The 19,456-nt window shown below is 47.1% G+C and overlaps 3 protein-coding genes across 4 annotated transcripts in view; 2 read left to right on the top strand and 1 right to left on the bottom strand.

Annotated features, from left to right (window-relative positions):
- The first annotated feature begins 293 nt into the window (after positions 1-293).
- On the top strand, positions 294-3,565 carry LOC139296447 (protocadherin-8-like). The gene is made up of 3 exons (XM_070918848.1): positions 294-2,750; positions 2,875-3,100; positions 3,213-3,565. The coding sequence occupies exons 1-3, from the start codon at positions 294-296 to the stop codon at positions 3,563-3,565; spliced, it is 3,036 nt and encodes a 1,011-aa protein (XP_070774949.1).
- Positions 3,566-5,470: 1,905 nt separating this feature from the next.
- Positions 5,471-11,921, top strand: LOC139297037 (leukocyte cell-derived chemotaxin 1-like). The gene is made up of 7 exons (XM_070919620.1): positions 5,471-5,542; positions 5,776-5,916; positions 7,120-7,260; positions 7,796-7,909; positions 10,333-10,483; positions 10,895-11,004; positions 11,697-11,921. The coding sequence occupies exons 1-7, from the start codon at positions 5,471-5,473 to the stop codon at positions 11,919-11,921; spliced, it is 954 nt and encodes a 317-aa protein (XP_070775721.1).
- Positions 11,922-13,712: 1,791 nt separating this feature from the next.
- The window catches only part of sugt1 (SGT1 homolog, MIS12 kinetochore complex assembly cochaperone), a 19,236-nt gene continuing 13,492 nt past the window's right edge, over positions 13,713-19,456 (bottom strand). For both annotated transcript variants that reach the window (XM_070918881.1, XM_070918882.1), the window contains exons 11-13: positions 16,775-16,865; positions 15,690-15,862; positions 13,713-14,536 (exon numbers count right to left, since the gene is read on the bottom strand). In XM_070918881.1, coding sequence (XP_070774982.1) covers positions 14,435-14,536; positions 15,690-15,862; positions 16,775-16,865 — 366 coding nt within the window. In that variant the 3' untranslated portion in view covers positions 13,713-14,434. The remainder of the gene's footprint in view (positions 14,537-15,689; positions 15,863-16,774; positions 16,866-19,456) is intronic.

The raw sequence follows: 19,456 nt of genomic DNA, 5'->3' as shown, positions 1-19,456 counted from the left end.
CCTCGCCGTATAAACCCTCCTGCAGACACTGCAGCCCTCTTGCGCTGAGAGAACAGCACACCTCCAGTAGAGAGAGAGAGAGAGAGAGCGCGGAGCGCATCCAGAGTGCGCATTGAAAGACATATGGAATATTTATCACAGGCGTTATACAAAGAAATAAACAGCCCCGCAGAGTCGACGGGAGCGGGGGAGGAATAGTTTTTTTCACAGGTGCGTTTTTGTTTAAACTTTAACTCGGACTCAGTGCGGACAGTTTGCCGAATTTCTGGTTATTTTGGAGCGAAGGCGTCAAAATGGGAGGGATAGGGTGGAACGGGCTGTTGGTGCTAGTGTGCGTCTCTTTGGCGAGCCTGACTGCTGTCACACAAGGAAAAACGGTGAAATATCAGACATTTGAGGAAGACGCGCCGGGGACAGTGATTGGAAACTTGGCCAAGGACATCTCCTCCACTCCCTCTTCCTCGGCGGGCTCCAGGACCAATTTCAGGATGATGAAACAGTTCAACTCCTCTTTCATCCGTCTGAGGGAGAGCGACGGGCAGCTGACCATCGGGGAGAGGATAGACAGGGAGCGGATCTGCAAACACACCCTGCACTGCCTCATCGCTTTCGACGTGGTCAGCTTCTCCAAAGAGCAGTTCAAACTCATCCACGTCGAGGTGGAGGTCAAGGACATCAACGACAACTCCCCCGAGTTTCCCCGGAAAGAGTCGAGTCTGGAGATCTCCGAGAACACAGCGGTGGGCACGCGGATCCCGCTGGACTTTGCCGTGGATGACGATGTCGGGGTGAACTACATCCAAAGCTACCAGATCTCAGTCAACAGCCACTTTTCAATAGACGTCCTCAGCAGGGCCGACGGGGTTAAATATGCGGAGCTGGTGCTCATGAAGGAGCTGGACCGGGAGACTCAGGCTTCTTACGCGCTGGAGCTGGTCGCCATGGACGGTGGCAACCCGTCCCGCACCGGAACAACGCGCATCAACGTCAAGGTGAAAGACTACAACGACAACAGCCCGGTGTTCGACAGGAACAGCTTCTCCGTGGACCTGCCCGAGGACGCACCGGTGGGCTCCCTCCTGCTGGATCTGAACGCGGAGGACCCGGACGAGGGGCTGAACGGCGAGGTGGTGTACGGGTTCGGTAACCAGGTGCCCACGGAAATACGACAACTCTTCAGAGTGGACAGGAAGACCGGACGGCTCACCCTGGAGAGCCCGATTGACTTTGAAAGTAAGAACACGTACGAGTTTGACGTCCAGGCCACCGACCTGGGTCCGAACCCGAGCCCGGCCATCTGCAAAATTGTAGTGCAGGTGCAGGACGTTAACGACAACGCGCCAGAGATCTCCATAACCCCCATGACGTCCATCACGGCGGGGATAGCGTACATCACCGAGGCGGCGGCCAGGGAGAGTTTCGTGGCTCTGGTCAGCACCTCGGACAGAGACTCCGGCGCTAACGGACAGGTGCACTGCACGCTCTACGGACACGACCACTTCAGACTGCAGCAGGCGTACGAGGACAGCTTCATGATTGTGAGCACCAGCCCGTTAGACCGGGAGAAAATCCCCGAGTACAACCTCACAGTAGTGGCGGAGGATCTGGGATCCCCTCCCTTCAGGACCATCACTCAGTACACTATCAGACTGACGGACGAGAACGACAACGCTCCGGTGTTCAGTAAACCGGTGTATGAGGTGGCCGTGGTGGAGAACAACGCACCTGGCGCGTACATCACCACGGTGGTGGCGCGTGACATGGACATGGGGTCAAACGGAAAGGTCAGCTACAAACTGGCGGACACCTACTTCATGGGCTCTCCCATTTCCACCTTCGTGTCACTGGACCCCGCCAGCGGGTCTCTTTACGCGCTCCGGAGCTTCAACTATGAGGTGATGAAGCAGCTGGAGCTCCGCATCACGGCCAGCGACGGCGGCTCCCCGCCCCTGTCCGGTAGCGCTAACGTCTACGTGAGGATAGTGGACCAGAATGACAACGCACCGGTCATCACTCAGCCGGCTCTCAATAACGGCTCCGCTGAAGTCCTCCTGCCCAGGGACGCACCGACCGGCTACGTCATCACCCGAGTGGAGGCGCGGGATGCGGACGAGGGCGTGAACTCTGAGCTGTCCTACGGGCTGGCCACCGGCGAACCCTCCGTGTTCTCTGTGAACAAAGCCACCGGGGAGATCTACCTCAACCAGGTGCTCAGCCACGACGTGGACGAAACCCTGAGCGTGACCGTGACGGTGAGCGACAACGGGAGGCCCGCGCTCACCTCCACCGCTACACTCCACTTCCTCATCATCGCGGGCTCCCCGCCGAGCGACAGGACAGTGTACCAGTCCGGCAGCGGGGACGAGGTGCACGCGCAGTGGGACCTGTCGGTGGTGATTATCGTTGTCCTCGCGGGAAGCTGCACGCTCCTGCTGCTCGCCATCATCCTCATCGCCACCACCTGCAACCGGCGCAAGCGGGACAAAGGCGGGGAGGATAGCGACTCGTACGGGGAGAAGGGCACGCTGGAGCGGGGCAGGAACCACGTGGCGGACAACCCGCTCCTGCCTCTCCACGGGACCGGGGGAGGAACGGGCTTTGACGGGCACTCCTACAGCAGCCAGCCCGGTGGGTTCACCTCTGCTCACCCCGGGGGCAGCGACATGTGCTCGGCCTCAGAGGACGGCAGCGAGGTGCCCTGTGTGTATGACTCGGACAGCAACAGCAAGCTCCGAGGGAATAAACACGAGGTGAGAGGCCCCTTTGGGACATTGTGCTCAAGATGGTGGCACACAACAACAACAAGCAATCTGCAACGTGTTCATCCAGCAGACACTAACCTCTGTTTTCCTTCTCTTGTCTCCTCTCCTGCAGGGCTACTCCACTCTGCCCGGCTATGGGAACGGCAAAGAGGCTGTAAGGCCCATCACCATCTGGAAGGGGAACTCTTACACCACCATCTCTGCCAGGGACCCGGCCTTCAGTGGCAAAGACAGTGGCAAGGGGGACAGTGACTTCAATGACAGTGACAGCGATGTCAGCGGAGACACCGGCCTGAAGAAAGATGGGGCAGTTGTTCCACCCATGGGTGGCCAAAATGGTGAGGGCAAGAACAATGGCAAATTTGACCGGCTATATGAAATGCTGTCAATCATGTGTTGTGCTTTGGTTCTAAATCTAACGCCACTGTCTTCTCCCCTCATCTCCTTTAGGCCTGTGGGCTTGCACCAGTGAATGTAAAGTCCTGGGTCACTCAGATCGCTGCTGGAGCCCCTCAGCAGTAAGGGCCAACGCAGCGCCCTCCCCAGCCCCGACCCTCTCTTCCTTCAGCAACCTCTCCAAGACGGCCTCCCTGCCCCGGGACCCCCACCGCCGGGACAACTACTACCAGGCCCAGATCCCCAAAACGGTGGGGCTGCAGAGCGTGTACGAGAAGGTGCTGCACAGAGAGTACGACTACGTCCTGGTCACCCCACCCAGGCCTGTGAGGGTGCAGGAGATCAGCGATATAACCCTCCCTGTTTACACCCCCACCCCAACACACTGTCCCAACAACGACGTCTAAGACAGACACTGCGCGCGCACACACACACACACACACACACCTAAGCTCACTCTCAAAGAAATGTATAGTGTATTCAAAGTTTTAATTTATGATTCGTTGACAATGAGAATAATATCACTTTTTCAAGTTATCTGTTGCTGTGGAGAGTGTGCACATAGAAGTTTATATCCTAATATTTGTGCGTTTTTGTTTTATTGTAAAAGCCACATTTGATGTCCATTCAATCACTTTGAGAACTTTTGTTGGACATGAAGTGTATCATATGCAAGTTTTGTACATACAGAGATGTTTTATTTTTTTATAAAAGTAATAATTAAGCAAAGATATGTACATAGGAATTGTAATTATTGATCTTTACGCACGCTGACTATTTAAAAATGGCCCAAGAAACTGTGCAGTTTGAGGGCCGGTGACCCACAATGTATCAAGTTGATAACGATGTAGGAACTTATTTGAATGCAATAATAAGTACTTGTACAGATTTTTTTTTTTTTTTTTTTTTTTATTATCATCACCACAATATTCTGGAAGAAAATAAACTTTGAAATACGGTTCTGAAAACGTGAGTCATGTTTGTGAGTGCCTCGCAGGAACATCAGTCAGGCCAGTCGCCGGTAAAAGCCAACAGGCGTCGCTGTTATTGCAGTATGAGCCTCTGTCCTTGCAGCCCACCGAAGAAGGTCAGTTTAGTTTTTTTTTTTCTCCCCCTTTTGTGAATACGATTTGGCTGGTGAGATGCCAGAGCAGACGCCAAGGTTTTCTAGCAAATCACTCTGTCGCCTCATGCATATCAAGAGTGAAGTTACTCTCTCATTTTCATGGACGCACTAACTGCATTTTACTGCCTGAGACCAGCATGTTAATGCAAGAATTAAAGCTCGGGTTTCCATTACATTAACCATTACCGCCTGAAGTGTGCGCATATAAGACACACACACACACACACACGTAATGAGACCGAGCTATGCGTAAAGGCGCATTTACTGTTCGACTCCAAAAACAGAAAATAAAGCTTACATGCATAAGAGGAAGACTAACTAAGGATAACTTTGATAGGCATCCAAACACAAGTGATTTCTGTCGAAGAACATGAAGTCCTTGTGAGTAAATCCTGCTGCTATCCTGTCAGGATGCTTTTTTGTCTATCTGCCCAATGTGCACGCGGCGCCCCTTACGTAATCCCCCCCCCCCCCCCCCCCCATTATCATTCATGGGTTCAGGGCATTTTTCATAACAAGCAACACAGTTCTGGATATAGCAGACGTGGAGAAGTAAGACCCAAGTCTGTCCAACGAGCTGCCCGCTTTGGCACGCTGCCATGTGAATATACTGTTCTCCAAGCTGGAGAAAACATCCGACATTCCGCCAGCGTCACCTTTGACCTGCGACCGTCTGTGGAAGCATTGAGAGAGAGAGAGAGGGAGGGAGGGAGGGGTGTGTGTGCAAAGGTGATTTGAGGGGACAACCTCACCCTTTATTCGTCATCTTCTTCATTGCAGAATAGATCTTAGTCGTGTCCTTGTCATAACGCGTACTGATATGCGCTCCCGAGGATCATAGCAGGGATCAAACCCGTGTAAGTTACATGAGCAGCCTGTGTGATCTTCAAAGGGAAAACATGATTAATGCTATTCTGCGAGAAAGCACAACTTTTGGCTTAAATTAGTGGTCGCTCCCCTAATGTAGTGATCACCAACGGGAGGTTATGCTTTACCTTCTGATTTGAAGTCATAAAACAGCTTCAGCGCTGGGCTACAGCGGGGGGAAAACATGACCTGGCGCTGTGTGAATGCGCAGAAGTGTCCTTCCTCCTCCTCCTCCTCCTCCTCCCCCTCCTGAGAGAGAGAGAGACAGAGAGAGAGAGAGTTAGTGGACTGGGCTTTCCTCAGGTGTTTGACTCCAGTCATGGCCGGGAACTCAGAGAAAGTACCGATCGCCTCGGCGGGACCAGAGGACCTGCAGCAGTTCATGCCTCCGGTGAGTTTTCAGACAGGACAGTGGTGCTGGGATGTGGAGGTCTGGAACACAGGACCCTGCAGGTGCAGCTGTGGGGCCAGTCAAGTGTTCGGTTATTGACCCTTCAGATGCTGGGTCGATAACCATAAACACACTCTGTAACGCAGCCTGTCACCGAGTTATCTTTTGCAGGAATCTATATCAGCAATCACAGGCATAATTGGGTTGTTTCTGTTGGTTTGTTTTTACCGTAGGCCTACTCTGCCGTGGCCGCGAAGCCCAGCGCCACCGGCCGCCTCCTGAAGGCCGGGATCGCGGTGCTCATCGCCGGAGCCCTCCTACTGCTACTGGGGGCAGTCGGAGCTTTCTACTTCTGGAACAACAATGAAAAACACGTACGATTAATATGTCATAGTTTTCATAAGGGACTGTAAGAAAGTTATTGGGGGGGGGGGGGGGGGGTCATTTGTCTGAAGCTGGGGAGTGTTGTTTTTTCTCATCTTAAATTCAGATTTCAGCCTTCCTTATATTAATATTGTTACTAGCTACATCGAAAAGACGACTTTCACTTGCGCCACGGCTCATAAAGGTGCACTTTGCCGCATGCAGAGGACAACAGTTCTGTCTCTGTATCAGGGTTTTTATTAATGTGTACGTTGGTGATGCACATTAGACGTTTAAATTGAGGTACATGATTAAATGTGCAGTTACATTATTTTGTCAATAGGAGTTCAAAGAAAGAATGAACAGCCCTGGGGAAGGCTTTTCTTTTTTACAAAGTGAAGCCACCCCATTCGCTTTCTCACAGTCCCTTAGTACTTTCAATCAGAAACCTGCTCAGATGCAGTCTGATCTGCTGGATAATTCCTTTTGTTCCAGTGTAGTTTCACTCTACTTTCAAAACTTTTCTAAAATAGGTGGCACTGCCATGGAAGAAAACAGCTCTCGTGCTCACATTAGACTGACGAAATTCTTGAAACAAGCTGTTTTGAATGGGAGACAAGTGAATCTGATTTGTCAGTGGTGCATTTTTTTAAAACTTGTTTGAATTAAAAGGAGATTCAATACTAGAGTAAAGTAGTTTTTCCAAGATGGATTTTTTTCTTTGCAGTGAAGGCAAACAGTAAAATGTAAATAAAAAAACACTCCAGTTCCATGGTGCAGTCTGCTTGGTGAATGGAGGCGTTGTGCGTGTGGTGTGTGTTGGAGGATCCTGGCAGGGTGGAGGGGGGGGCTCTTTGGTCCGGCTGATGCTCCAGGGGCAAGAGGTGGAAGAGATGAGAGGGAAAATGTACCTTGCTGAGTGTCTTTTTTCCAATATGAAGTTAGAAAATGCTATCAAGGCTCTGTAGAGGGGTCATCATCACCCAGAACTGCACGGATTGTATTCTTACCAAATCTGAACGAATGTGTGTGTCTGAAAGAGAAATCCTGGAAAGAGAGCTTGTATGTGTGAGGGAAAAGTCATAGGGTAAGATTGGAGAAGGAGGGTGAGTGGTGGAAGAGAGGGGGCTGGGGGTGGGGTGACTCTCAGGACTCTCATACCTTACATGCCAGTCTGAAAACTTGTATGTGTGTGTGTGTGTGTGTGTGTGTAGGTCTACAATGTCCACTACAGCATGAGCATCAATGGCAAGGTGGAGGAGGGTACAATGGAGATCGACACGGCCAATAACATGGAGAGATTCAGCACCGGCAGCGGGGCAGACGAGGCCGTGGAGGTCCACGACTTTGAGATCGTGAGTTGGATCTAAGAGAATCAAAAGTATCTGGAGGCTCAGGTGAAGGCAGAAAAAACAGCCTCATCGACACACTGAGCAGCACTCTCCGAGCAATTTGGAAGAAGCAGCCGGTTAGATTTGTTGAAACTTTAATGACCCTTGTGGGGAGATTGGCTCATTGCAACAGCAGAGAAATTAAGAACAAGTAGACATGCTATCTCCCTTTGGGCCAATCAGTGTCAGGATGCATCGTCCCTCCAATTTTCATTAAATGCAGACTGGTGGTTTTTGACCTTTAATTAAAGCGCCCCAATCAGGCCAATCAGACTAGTGAAGCAGCAGTTTTGGCCTTTTAACTATTAAAAATTTGACCTTTAATCATAGTGTCCCTGTGAGTGTAATTGTTTTAATCTAGAATATATTGCCAAAATGCAGCGTCACCCCAAAATGTTTTCAAAATCAGCTGTGATATTACATTTGATGTACAGAGGACAACATCTGGAGTAGTAATAAGCTCTAACCTCCAGGTGTGTGTTTGTCCTGACCTCTCCAGGGGATCACAGGGATCCGGTTTTCAGGAGGAGAGAAGTGCTACATCAAGACCCAAGTGAAGGCTCGTCTGCCTGATGTGGAGGCTCTCAACAAGGACTCCGTGACTTTCGACCTGGTGGGTTGGTCCTCGCTGTCGTTTATGTCCGGAGAAAGCATGTTTTCTCCATGTGTTTTTCAGGAAATATATCAATTGGGCCACCGCTTTGGTCTCATCAACTGTTGGATGGATTGCAATGAAATTATGTTAAGACATTCATGCTCCCCAGAGGATGAATACTACCCCAGACCCTTTCTCTAGCGCCTCCAGCAGGTCAAAATCTTTACTTATCCAGTAAAATATCTCAACATCTACTAGATGGATTGGCGCAAAATACGGTACAAACATTACAGGATGAATCCTACACACTTTGGTGATCCCTTAACTTTCCCTCTAGTGCAATCAAGTCTAAATTATAATGTGTCCAACACTTTAGTTTATGACGAAATATCTACAAAACGAACAACATTCCCATCAGCTTATGCTGAAATTTGTATTTAGTGCTAATTAGCAAATGTTAGTATGCTAACACCCTGAACTAAAATGGTGAATGTGGTGAACATTAAACATCAACTTGTATGTTAGCATTGCCAATGTGAGTACGTTAGCATCGTGCTGCTACCATTTAGCTCAATGCACCATTGTGCCCAAGCACAGTTATTTAACAGTTTGACCACTTACCTTGTCGAAAAGCGCTGCAGAGAATCTGTACCAAAATACATGTATTACAACTTACAACATTTACAACTGCAGATATGATGGATTGTTGTAGCTGGAGAAACTTTTTACTAATGACTTATTATCATTTAATAACTACAGAACTGACAGCTTATGACTCATCCCCCCTTTATTACTTACTTAGTGACTTCCTCACTTTTTAAAAAAAAACCCATCAAATCTGAAGATACAAATGTTAGTAGGTCATTAATAATGTTAGTAGGTCAATACTAAAGGGCAATGAGTTTTTCAATAATAACAAGACAGTTAAAAAGACAATATAAGTCATGCAAGAGGAGAATATATAAATCAAAAGATATTTCAAACATTGAAAGGGATATTTCTAACATTTTAATCAGCCCATTTATAAAGCTCGTAGTTACAACTTATATATATATAAGTATATTCCTTAGTGATACTAAAAGTTGTATTACTGCATCGTTTATTATATGCTGAGCTTTAGAAACACACTACAAGTTCTCACTTTGAATAGAAAGCTCTTGTATGCTAAGGTACTAGCATGAATCACCCAAGCTAATGATCTACCAGAAACACACGGGTGATTTCTATGTGTGGGTTCCCATCACTTAACAGCTTGGTGGACTCCATTAAATCAAAACACACAACACAGCAGAGGGCCACAGTGAACCGAACCATATGTGCTTGTGTGGACTGCAATCACAACACACCAAACACCACCGCCTGTGATTGTTCAATTGAGGCTGTCTGATAATTAAAATCATTTAGCTCTGCATAAGCCTCACATCCACATAAATCCACATCACCGGATCGTGAACGCGTATGCATACACGCATGCAGTTGCGCAATTAATTATCACGCGGGGATGCTCTTATTGCCTCTCTCTGCCTCATAAAAGATCATTTATTTCACGTTTGTGCTTTTGTGTGTGTTTGTGTTATTGCCTCTCTTTGCCTCATAAATGATCGTTTGGTTCACGTCTGTGTGTGTGTGTGTCTGTGTGTGTGTGGAGAAGGGAGATGTTGTTATAATGGTTGCTGCAGGCTGGTCATTTGCTATAATTTAGAGTGATGGCAAATATGGGTTAGATAAGCGCACACACACACACACACACACACACACACGCACGTCGCCATCCAGAGAGAGTGGGTCAGATAAACTCTTATCAGTCGAGCAGTGGAGAAGGACCCCCGCTTTTATTTGTCCCTCCAGCAAATCATTTGAGCTGGAGAGCAAAAAAAAACTGCATTTCTGGAAGGTTGGAGGATAACATTCCCTAAACATGGCTGTGGCGAGTTCAGTGCAGCCCCTCAGGAACAAATACCTCTGGGCAAAATCCTCCCTGCAGAATTCCCCTTTTACCTGCAGGCTGTGGATACAGAGTATGTATGTTTACACAGTCTCTCCTCTGAAAACCTCATTAGTTTATCTGCAGAAACCTGCAAATTTAGGCCATCCAATCTCTCCTTCCTTTCAGATCTTGATGAGTCCTGACACTGTGCATACAGCTAAACGTTAGCACAGAGGGAATCTGTATACTAAAGCCTCGAGGGCTCCTTTTTTACTGCTTGATTTTATGTCGTTATAAGAAGCATTAACAGCAGCGCATTAATGCAGATTAGACTCAGACGGGATGCAAAGACTGTGGGCTATTTCAAGGAGAAGGCTAGTAACAAGATCCATAAACAAGTGTGATATTGCGCCTTTAGCAGCCAGGGATGTCTTCAGATGTTTTGTTGTGATGTTTGTTTGCTTTTTGCACTGGGTGCCGGCTCACTTCTCCTGACCTTCTTCACCCCCCTAAGGAGGACGAGGTGATGCCGGCCAAATTTGAGGACAACCTGATCTGGGTGGCAGCTGACACTCCCCTCTCGGACTCCGCCTTCCTCAGCAACAAGATCAAGGACCTGTGTGGAGACCTGCCAATCTTCTGGCTCCGTCCCACCTACTCTACCAGTAAGCAATCAGACAGCTCCTGGTGAAAGATACGAGAATGTAGATCCAAAGAAAACTGCAAGTAAAATACTCTGTTTTTAAGGGTATGTGAGTTTTCACAAAACAAAGAGGATATGGGTCAAACGGTCTCAATAATTTCCATTTAGCATCACAGTTGTTTAAGCCACAGAAAGAAAAACAGGCTAAAAAGAAAAGCAGAAGGCCTTTTGAAGTTTCCGAGCTCTCTGAGTGTACAATTTTTAGCACGCTGGGAGGTCAAAAGTTCTCAAAACACAATTTTATTCTACTTCATCTGAGGACTTCAAAATGCTGCCAGAGAAACGGCTGTGCAATCAGGCGCCGAGCCACATTAGTGCCACTCCGCTCCTAAATTTGGTGTGCTGTCAGATACTGAGACTGTGATGTGTGCAGGCGGACAGAGGAAGAGGAGGGCTGCCCCCCGCCAGCGCCGCCAGGCAGCCGGGGTCGGGGAGGAGGAAGAGGACGTGGAGGCAGAGTTCAACCCGGAGAACCCCTACCAGGTGAGTCACGCAAACAAGCTCGGCACATTCTTCTTCTTCTGATGTGTTCACGTCCCGCTGCAGCGTCCGCGGCTGTCCGCTCGGATCTGAGGGCTACCTGAGAAGGCTCCGGCTGAGGACCGTTTCTCACAGCTGTGCGAGCGGCGGCAGATGCCGGGGTCACGGCGGAGGGGCCCAGATTGTCACTGCAAATCTGAGTGTATGCGTGGGTGTGTTTTCTATGTGAGGCTGTCTGAGCCTGTCCAAAGCTTTCCTTTCAGCATTGAGGCTGTATGAATAATTCCACTACACCCCCCCCTCCTCTGCTGTGGACCCTTTGCCCTGCTGAGCACACACAGACTCCCATACATACACACCCCCCCATGCCCTCCTTCCTCACCCCTTATGTTGGGCCCCATTTTTTCCTAATCCCTCTCCCTTCTCACTCCAAGCATCCCCCAACCCCTGCTACACAATCCTGACAACCTCAGAGGGGGGGTAAACAGCAAGCACTGCATTGAAAAAGAAAATATTTGACAACAAAAACCCACATCTGACAACATCCCCTCCTCCCAATCCTGCCTGTCGGAAATCCATTTTTAATTGGTTTGAAATGAGCGCTCTCCGCCGCTGAAGACGCACAGTATCACATGGCAGAATGCCACACAAACACTGCGTACACTCTGACCGATGTCCTCTCCGTCTCCTCTCAGAGAAGCCTCGAGGGCGAGCAGGGCACCATGAACATCGACCCCATGCTGGACCACCAGGGCGTGTGCTGCAACGAGTGCCGCCGCAGCTACACCCACTGCCAGAGGATCTGCGAGCCGCTCGGAGGGTACCACCCGTGGCCGTACCACTACCGCGGCTGCAGAGTGGCCTGTAGAGTCATCATGCCCTGCAACTGGTGGGTGGCGCGCATTCTGGGTCTGGTGTAGACCCCCCCCCCCCCGTGTCACCTGGGAGATGGTGGAGTCCAGAGAAGAAACTAGGGAGGGGATGGGGATCAAGGGAAGGGAGATGAAGGGGGGGGGGGGGGGGGGGGGGGTTTTGAAAGGGAGATGATGGCTTCTTATCGTCATCTCCTGTAGTCACCTGTTGGCCTGAGCAGTTTCGTAGGAAATGAACAGCATCAGTAACGTAGCCATAATGTGTCCACACATTATAAATGCATGGTACAGAATCTAGGACAGACATGATCTCACATGTAAAAGGTACGCAGCTCACTGCACAGCTTGTCTTATTAAAAAAAAAAACAACATACCTACTATCGATTTAGATCCTTCTGAACTACAGCACGACATGCTGTGGAGAGAACAGAGGTTATCATATGAAGCATCCAACAGACCCGCTTTCAATTAAATGCATCAACACCTGCATTGATTTCAAACGTGTACAATACCAGTGAGCTTGTATTTATAGAGCTGGTGATCATTCCTTTGCTTCCATTCTTTGCTTTTTTGGTGTAAATAAATGTACAGGGTGCAAGGTATTTCAGTCAACTGGCTTAAATAGCATCCATTGTTTGCTCAACTTGTCATCACTCTAGTAAGAAATATTTTTGACTCCTGTGTTTTACTTTTGTTTTTTTTTTAACTTTCCTTTTCCCTTTTCCTAATTTGTCCTCATGAGTAGCTCTCATTAAAACAATGTACTGTACGCGTCCTCTCACAAACTTCTATCTAAATATATTTTCATCTGCATTGAAGAAGCGATCTCAAAGTGCAATATCACCGAATAAACTTTTTTTAAGTAAACTTTAAAGTGTCACTCCTTGTTTTTTTTGTTAATGACCCAATGACTTTATATCCTATTTGTAATATTTGTAAACACACATTTGCTTCGAACTTATCATCTGGTTTATTTGGGGAACCCCCCTGCTCCCCTCCCCTCTCTGAGAAGACACTTTTCAGTTTTGAGATGTGTCACATTTGGTAGTTGCTCCAAAGGGATGAGCAGAATGAAGTTTCCAGAGTTCTTTAATGTTGAGAGTTGCAGCTCTAGAACTCTTTAATGAGACTAAAGACTCTGTAGCCGTCACGCTCCCAGATCTTACCCACGATGCAAAGCGCTTAGCTCCTTTTGATGTCACAGAGCCGCCTCAGGCAGGGGTAGGGGGTAAGGATGGGGGCGGTATGTTTGTGTGTGTCAGGGATAGTGGAGGAGTGTGTGTTTGTGTGTGTGTGTGTGTGTGAGAGAGAGTGCTATGAAGCTAAGAGTTCCATCCAGAGCCACAAACGGGCGTTTGATCGTCACCAGAGATGAAACGATGTGTGATGAATTTAACACTTAACTCAGTGTGAGAGGCTTGATGATGCGGTTAGGAGGCTGATCCATATTAATGCTCTCTTGCAGCGGCAGGACGCCTCCTCACAGTTGCAGCTGCCACATATATATGGTTGGAGAACAGGGGAGGTGCCTGCTCTCCCACATCTCCGCCTGTAAACCACCACTCCACCTCAGGGCTGCATCCCTCGCCTGCTGGCCAAGCGACTTCCGGGCTTCTCTTTCCTCGTCTTTGATACCAATCAAACCACGATGCGTAAACCGTATCCTCGAGCCATCAACCATATCTGAACTGCCTGCGCTCCTATCAGTGATGCCACATTTTATTCCTCCCGGCACATAATCGCAGCGCATGGCTCTCCATCATGATATACTGCCAATGGATCTGTTCTGAGACGCTCAAACCTGTCCACCACAGCTTCCAGAGACAACAAAAGGCAAAGTTTGTGAGCCAAACAACACATCTTTTATTTACACTGAAGCTTGAGTCACACAGAGGGAACGACCGGCGCTAAGCCACTGGCTGACATGTCGCACACATTCCAGACAAGTCAGTTTGCAGAGTATCACTTTTTAGAGTGTACAGAAAAGAAAACCTGCACGAGCCAAGAAATGCAAACACAGTTGTCTTTTAAACATCTCAATTGGTTCTTATTTTTAACAACTTTACATTTTTATACAAGTGCTGATAATAGGAAGTCATAAAAAGGCTCCCAAACAGAACACCAGGAGAGGCAGAGGAGAGAAAAGAAGAGTGATGCTCTAAAACCATATCTGAAAGTTGAACTGGAGCATTTCAGGTCTGTCAGTCACATTTTAATCCAGACCTTTGTTCCCTTTTTGAGTCCATGGGCCTTTAAAAATCTGATAATGTAACTCAATCAAACTGATTATTCAAATTAACCGACCCCATCTGGTGGCAAAGTTACTGCAGAGAGTAGGCCATGAGTGGTTTTGGTCGAGTGAAAGTGGAAACACTGAAGCTCCCTGCACTTGCAGTGAAAACAGCAGAACAACAGCACAACCGAGGGACTGGGAGGAGGAGGAAGTGGACGGCCATGGAGACTGCAGAGCAATGAGAACTCCAGTTCAGATGGACAAATGTAAAGAAAGATGATGTCAAACAGAGGGGAGAAAGAGAAAAGAGAAAGAGAGAGGGAGCTGCTCAGTACTTCTTGAACTCTGCGTCGTCCGGCGGGCTTATGTCCACTTTTCTCTTGCCCACATCTTTCCAGTTGGTGCTCAGGACTGTACCACCTGACTCCATCTGCACAGGGAGGAGAGTCAGGGAGAGAAATCACTTTGGTGGAATGATCCGTCATTTCATTAGCACTGTAGTTATGCAACACCTTCACTCTGCTTAAAAATGCTTAAGGGCTTAGATAAGGCCACTGCAGCATCATTGATTGCATAAGTATTGATGAACACGTTGGATTTTTGTTTTTGGAGCAGTAATTCATTTTTCATAACAAGCTGAAAAGTCAAAGAATTTAAAAATGCTGATTTCCATATGAGCTGACCTTTATTCTCCTAAATATCTTCTGCTCCAAATGCAGAAATGACTTCTCCACATGAATGTTACGGTCGTATGTTGGAAAGTGTAACATTGTACTCCGCCCTCATGAGATCATATTGTTAATAACACAGAATTCTGATTCATCCCGATCATCAATCAACAATTAGCTGCAAGCATACACTCTTACACACATCCTTCTGAACACATAAGTGCACACTCATTAACTAGACAATCTGTCACTGCAGCATCAGTTCACACTGCATGTGTTGTATTCCTTTCACTTACTATTATGTGTGTGTGGGTGTGTGTGTTAATAAAAACTGTTTTTTTGCTTTAATTGAAATGAAAATTCTGGTATTTTTCAACCTGGGTCTTCTTCTCATAATTGTGGCTATTCTGACTGTGGGTCAAGCTAACTTTGCACAATTCAGCTAATAGCAATTAGCATTTAGCTAATGTTAGCATTGTCCTTGTGCACGTATTAGCATCATGGATGTGGTTAGCATGCTGAAGTTAGCATTTAGCTCTGTGCAGACTCTCAGAGTCTTGTAAAATCTGTTAAACTCGTCTGAAGTAGAATCATGCTATATCTAAAATCTAAAAAGTATTAAGTGTTTGTTATTAGTGCAGGTGAATACGTAGTTAGCTGGTTGGCTAACTTAACACCAAGCTTGCTTAGCAGGCTGGTTTTCAAGGTAGATCCCTGTGTAGTTAGCTATATTTCTTTCTTTCTTTCTTTCTTTCAGAAGGCTTTAGGGGGTGGAGAGTGCAAAGTTAGCATGACCCGTAGTCATCCACAATTATGAGAATAAGACCAAGGATCCCTGTGTGCTGGCTACTGTGGCACTGCCGTTTAAGTGACAACTAGCAAAAAAGACTTGCATCACTTAAGGATAATACTTACAAAGGACTTGTTCATGGCTCGCTTGACCTCGTCTGAGCCATCGCAGTATATCTGCTGGAAGAGCTTGTTGAGCGCCGCGTCTCCCTCCAGCTTCTCACTTTTCTCCTCCTCGCTGATGTCCACCACCATCTTGTCCCATTTGCAGGGGTAGTGGGACGATGATGGGTACTGATCTGACGGAGAAGGGAAACAGTTTAAGAGGCTCCAGCAGTTCATATAGTTTCAGTTAAGATTTTAAGAGGCAGAGCTCTTCAATCCCTGTAAAGAACTGAAACAAATAGCGTATTGCTTTTGTGAAATAGTACAAGCGTTCATAAATGTTTGACATTTTAATTGAATGCAGTTTAATACCTTGATTTTTACCATCTAATCACACCAAGATGTATTAACTGAATTAATTCTGCCCACTTTGCTACTGAATCATCCAACTCAGATGATGAAGGATCATATTGTGATTTGATTTCTATATTTTCTGGATCAAACACACCCACTATAATAATCCCAACAAGAGATGGAGAGAGAGAGCGGGAAATGTAATCCAGACGCAGATTTACATAAATACAGCAACAGACGCGCAGTAGACATATTCAGGCCAAGTGTGGACATACGGCAATGTGATCCCATAAAATCAGATGTCAAGTATCATGTTTGAATGTAACAGTGGCCCAAGTTATAAGCAGGCACTTACAAACAGGGCGTCCTGGAGGCTGAGCCAGTTGCATGGAAAGGATAGTTTGGCTGCCCACTTAACTTTTACTCCCCCTTCCACACACACACTTACATAAGTAATTAATCCTGTCAGTAATAGCAATGTGTGGGCTGAAATACTGAGTCATATCTTGCTGTCATACCTTTCCCTCTCCCTGCCTACTTTCGCCGTCAGACTAATGAAAGACTCCAGCAGGGCTTGACTGCCCACTCTCATTTTAGTGCAGAACAGACAAACACAGGAGCTTATATTGATCTTTGCAGAGAGAGGGAGGAATGAGAAGAGGGTGAGGGAGAAGGGGAGAGAGAGAGAGATGAGAGCAGAGACAGGAGGATGGTTGGGGGGGGGGGGGTAAATGCCGAAGCCGTGGACTGACTAGGATTGAAGTGTTTGATGTTGGACTCCTGTCCTTCTCCCTCCAGCTTCTCCCATCTGATGGCGTCGGCCTTCTTCATCTTGAACTCCACCTGACAGAAGAGGAGGGGGCGATAAGGAGGGGGGGGGGGACAAGGGAGACAACAATGTTTAACAAAATGCTCGTCTTTGGCATGCGGGACAAAAACAACGCTTCCATTAGAGTGACATATCAAAAAGTACAGGACATCAGATCATTATTAAGGCCAGAGAGACTGTCTGTTCAGAGCCGTCGTCAACTCCTGCGAGTGTGTGCGAGTGTGTGTGTGTGTGTGTGTGTGTGAGCGAGAGAGAGACATCAGGGATATGCGGGGGCACAGCTCAATCTCGAACCTCACTGACAGACATACTGCACTAACGAGATGCCTGTCAGCCAGAGGGCCAGTGTGAGAGACGGAGCGAGCGGGAGGGAGGGTGAGGGTGAGGAGGGGGGAGGGATCCTAATTCCACACAGCAGCATCTGATCCGAATCATTACACCAGGAGAACATGGGAGAGGAGGAAAACAATGAGGGGAGAGAGGACGTGGACACGCGCCTTTAACACTGAGCTGCATTGACAGGGCACATACCAGCGAGACACGCGAGCTGCAGCGCTATGTGCCCCCCCCCCCCCACCACCCATTAATGGTGTGTGTGTTTGATATGTGTGCATGTGAAAGACAGCGCTGGTTGTGTCGGTGCAATTAAGGAACATTTCTGCTCTGCTGGGCGATGTGATGATTCATTTATGAGGGTGCCAGAGGAGAAGAGGGAACCGAGAGGTAGACAAGGTTAGAGACGAGGAGGCAGAGCGGCTGACTGGCACCGAGGGAAGCGGTAGTGAGGGGAGCAGATTGAGGGAAATAAGACAGTATGATCGTTGCTACCTTCTCCACCAAGGTGATGAGCGAGCGCGAGTAGCGGCACACTGATAGATCACTTTGGTACGTGTCAGCGCTTTCTGCCCCACAAAGTGCCTCGTGCACAGCGAGGCATCTGTGCAGTGTCCGAAATTAACTTTTTGGCTCACCTGCGAAGGGGCTGGTAGGCTAAAAAAAGAAGGTCTCTGCCGAGAACAGGACAGGTTACTGCCCAAATAATTCAGTCTTCTTTGAAAACAATATGTCACCTAACTTTTTTGCAAGTTTGTGCATATGGTATGATTTTGTGTGTTCATCTAAATTTGGACACCCCTACCCCTTTGTCTGATGTAACTTTCTGAAAACAACAATCCGCAATTCACACACTTTTCACGCCATGATTGGCCAGGTGGCCAAAGCAACAGCACAACTGTTCAACACTAAGAATGCCTTCCAGAAGAGACTGAAAATGTGTGTCTCTATACCAATATTTAAATGATTCAGTGCATTGCGCCCCTCTTTATGACGGCCGGCATTTCAACCCGCTTTCAAATGTGGCTGTAAGCCAACAGTTATAAACATTTTTGCCTTCCAACTAGTTATTTCGAGCATAACCCAGAATTGTACACACAGGGAGTTTATGAAAAAAGATATTTAGTTATTTTGGGAGTCCAGGGTTCTGGAGGTAAAAGTCCAGGTCTGTCTAGGTATAGACAATGTTAAGTTACCATCTGTTGGAGAATTTGCTTGGATTGACATGAAACTCTCTTGGCTGAATCGTCACTACAAAAGATGAGCAACTGTTTTACAAAATATCTGTCCCTTTAACAAAAACATAATAAAGGCTGTGCACATAAAAATGGAGGAGGGAAAAGTTAACAAAAATTTCAAAATGTGCATTTCGGTATGAAACATCCAATCACAGAGCTTAAAATTCTGTTTACACTTATAATCAGCAGCTGAAATGTGTTCACTTTCGGCAATTGCGGATTAATTCTGCAACTATGGTGCTGTGTTTTGTTCCCAAATACTACATTAAAGAGTAACTTTACCCAGTCTAATAATCTGGCTCCCCCTGCCAACTAGTGGTGACAACAAGCTCTTTCTACACACTGTGCAGCAGTGACGTCGAGCTGCAACGATTAGTTAATGACTCAATTAGTCGATCAACTGAAAACGATTTTATTTTCAGCATTAATGCTTCTGGTTTCTCTCAATGTGAGAATTGGATGCTTTTCTTTGTCACATATGACAATAAACTGAAATACATTTGGTTTTGGACAGTTGATGGTATAATACAAGAATCTGAATACATTCTCTTGGGCTGTCGGATGTTATGAGAATTTTTCACTGTTTTGACACTTCATAGACAAAACTATTAGATCGATATAGATCTGAATTAGTCTGCAGACTAATTGATAATGAAAATACTCATTAGCTACAACAATAGTACTGTGGCACTAGGGTACAACGATACATGACCACAGGTGTGGTCGTGTGGTCGCAACAGATCACACGAGACCCCCTCCAGCTCTGGTGTTGGGTGTAATCATTTCCAAACCACAGAGGCTTGTGCAGCTAATTTTACTTTGTCCAAAATCTAGTGTGGACTGAAATAATAAACACTGATGCCCATAACATCAACTCGTGTTTAATTATCCAGGGTACTTCAGTGTCTCTATGTTGATTTATTAAACCCTGATCATCGGTTGTGACTGCATGTGTTTGATAAACTGATTTCAATGGATTTTTGAGACAGTGCCTCTTGGCATATTAAGTCTTTTTTTTTTTTTTTGACAGCTGC

The sequence above is a fragment of the Enoplosus armatus genome, chromosome 14 (assembly GCF_043641665.1).
Source record: "Enoplosus armatus isolate fEnoArm2 chromosome 14, fEnoArm2.hap1, whole genome shotgun sequence".
NCBI lineage: Eukaryota > Metazoa > Chordata > Actinopteri > Centrarchiformes > Enoplosidae > Enoplosus > Enoplosus armatus.
The sequence above is the reverse complement of the archived record's forward strand: the minus strand, read 5'-3'. Positions and strand labels throughout refer to the sequence as shown.

What these genes read in the sequence shown, in the direction of transcription:
- LOC139297037 (XM_070919620.1), top strand. Translation starts at nt 5,471, where the DNA reads ATGGCCGGGAACTCAGAGAAAGTACCGATCGCCTCGGCGGGACCAGAG. An exon ending in ACTCCGTGACTTTCGACCTG is followed by an intron (nt 7,910 to 10,332) that starts GTGGGTTGGTCC and finishes CACCCCCCTAAG; the next exon opens with GAGGACGAGGTGATGCCGGC. An exon ending in ACCCGGAGAACCCCTACCAG is followed by an intron (nt 11,005 to 11,696) that starts GTGAGTCACGCA and finishes GTCTCCTCTCAG; the next exon opens with AGAAGCCTCGAGGGCGAGCA.
- LOC139296447 (XM_070918848.1), top strand. Translation starts at nt 294, where the DNA reads ATGGGAGGGATAGGGTGGAACGGGCTGTTGGTGCTAGTGTGCGTCTCT. An exon ending in TCCGAGGGAATAAACACGAG is followed by an intron (nt 2,751 to 2,874) that starts GTGAGAGGCCCC and finishes CCTCTCCTGCAG; the next exon opens with GGCTACTCCACTCTGCCCGG. An exon ending in ACCCATGGGTGGCCAAAATG is followed by an intron (nt 3,101 to 3,212) that starts GTGAGGGCAAGA and finishes CATCTCCTTTAG; the next exon opens with GCCTGTGGGCTTGCACCAGT.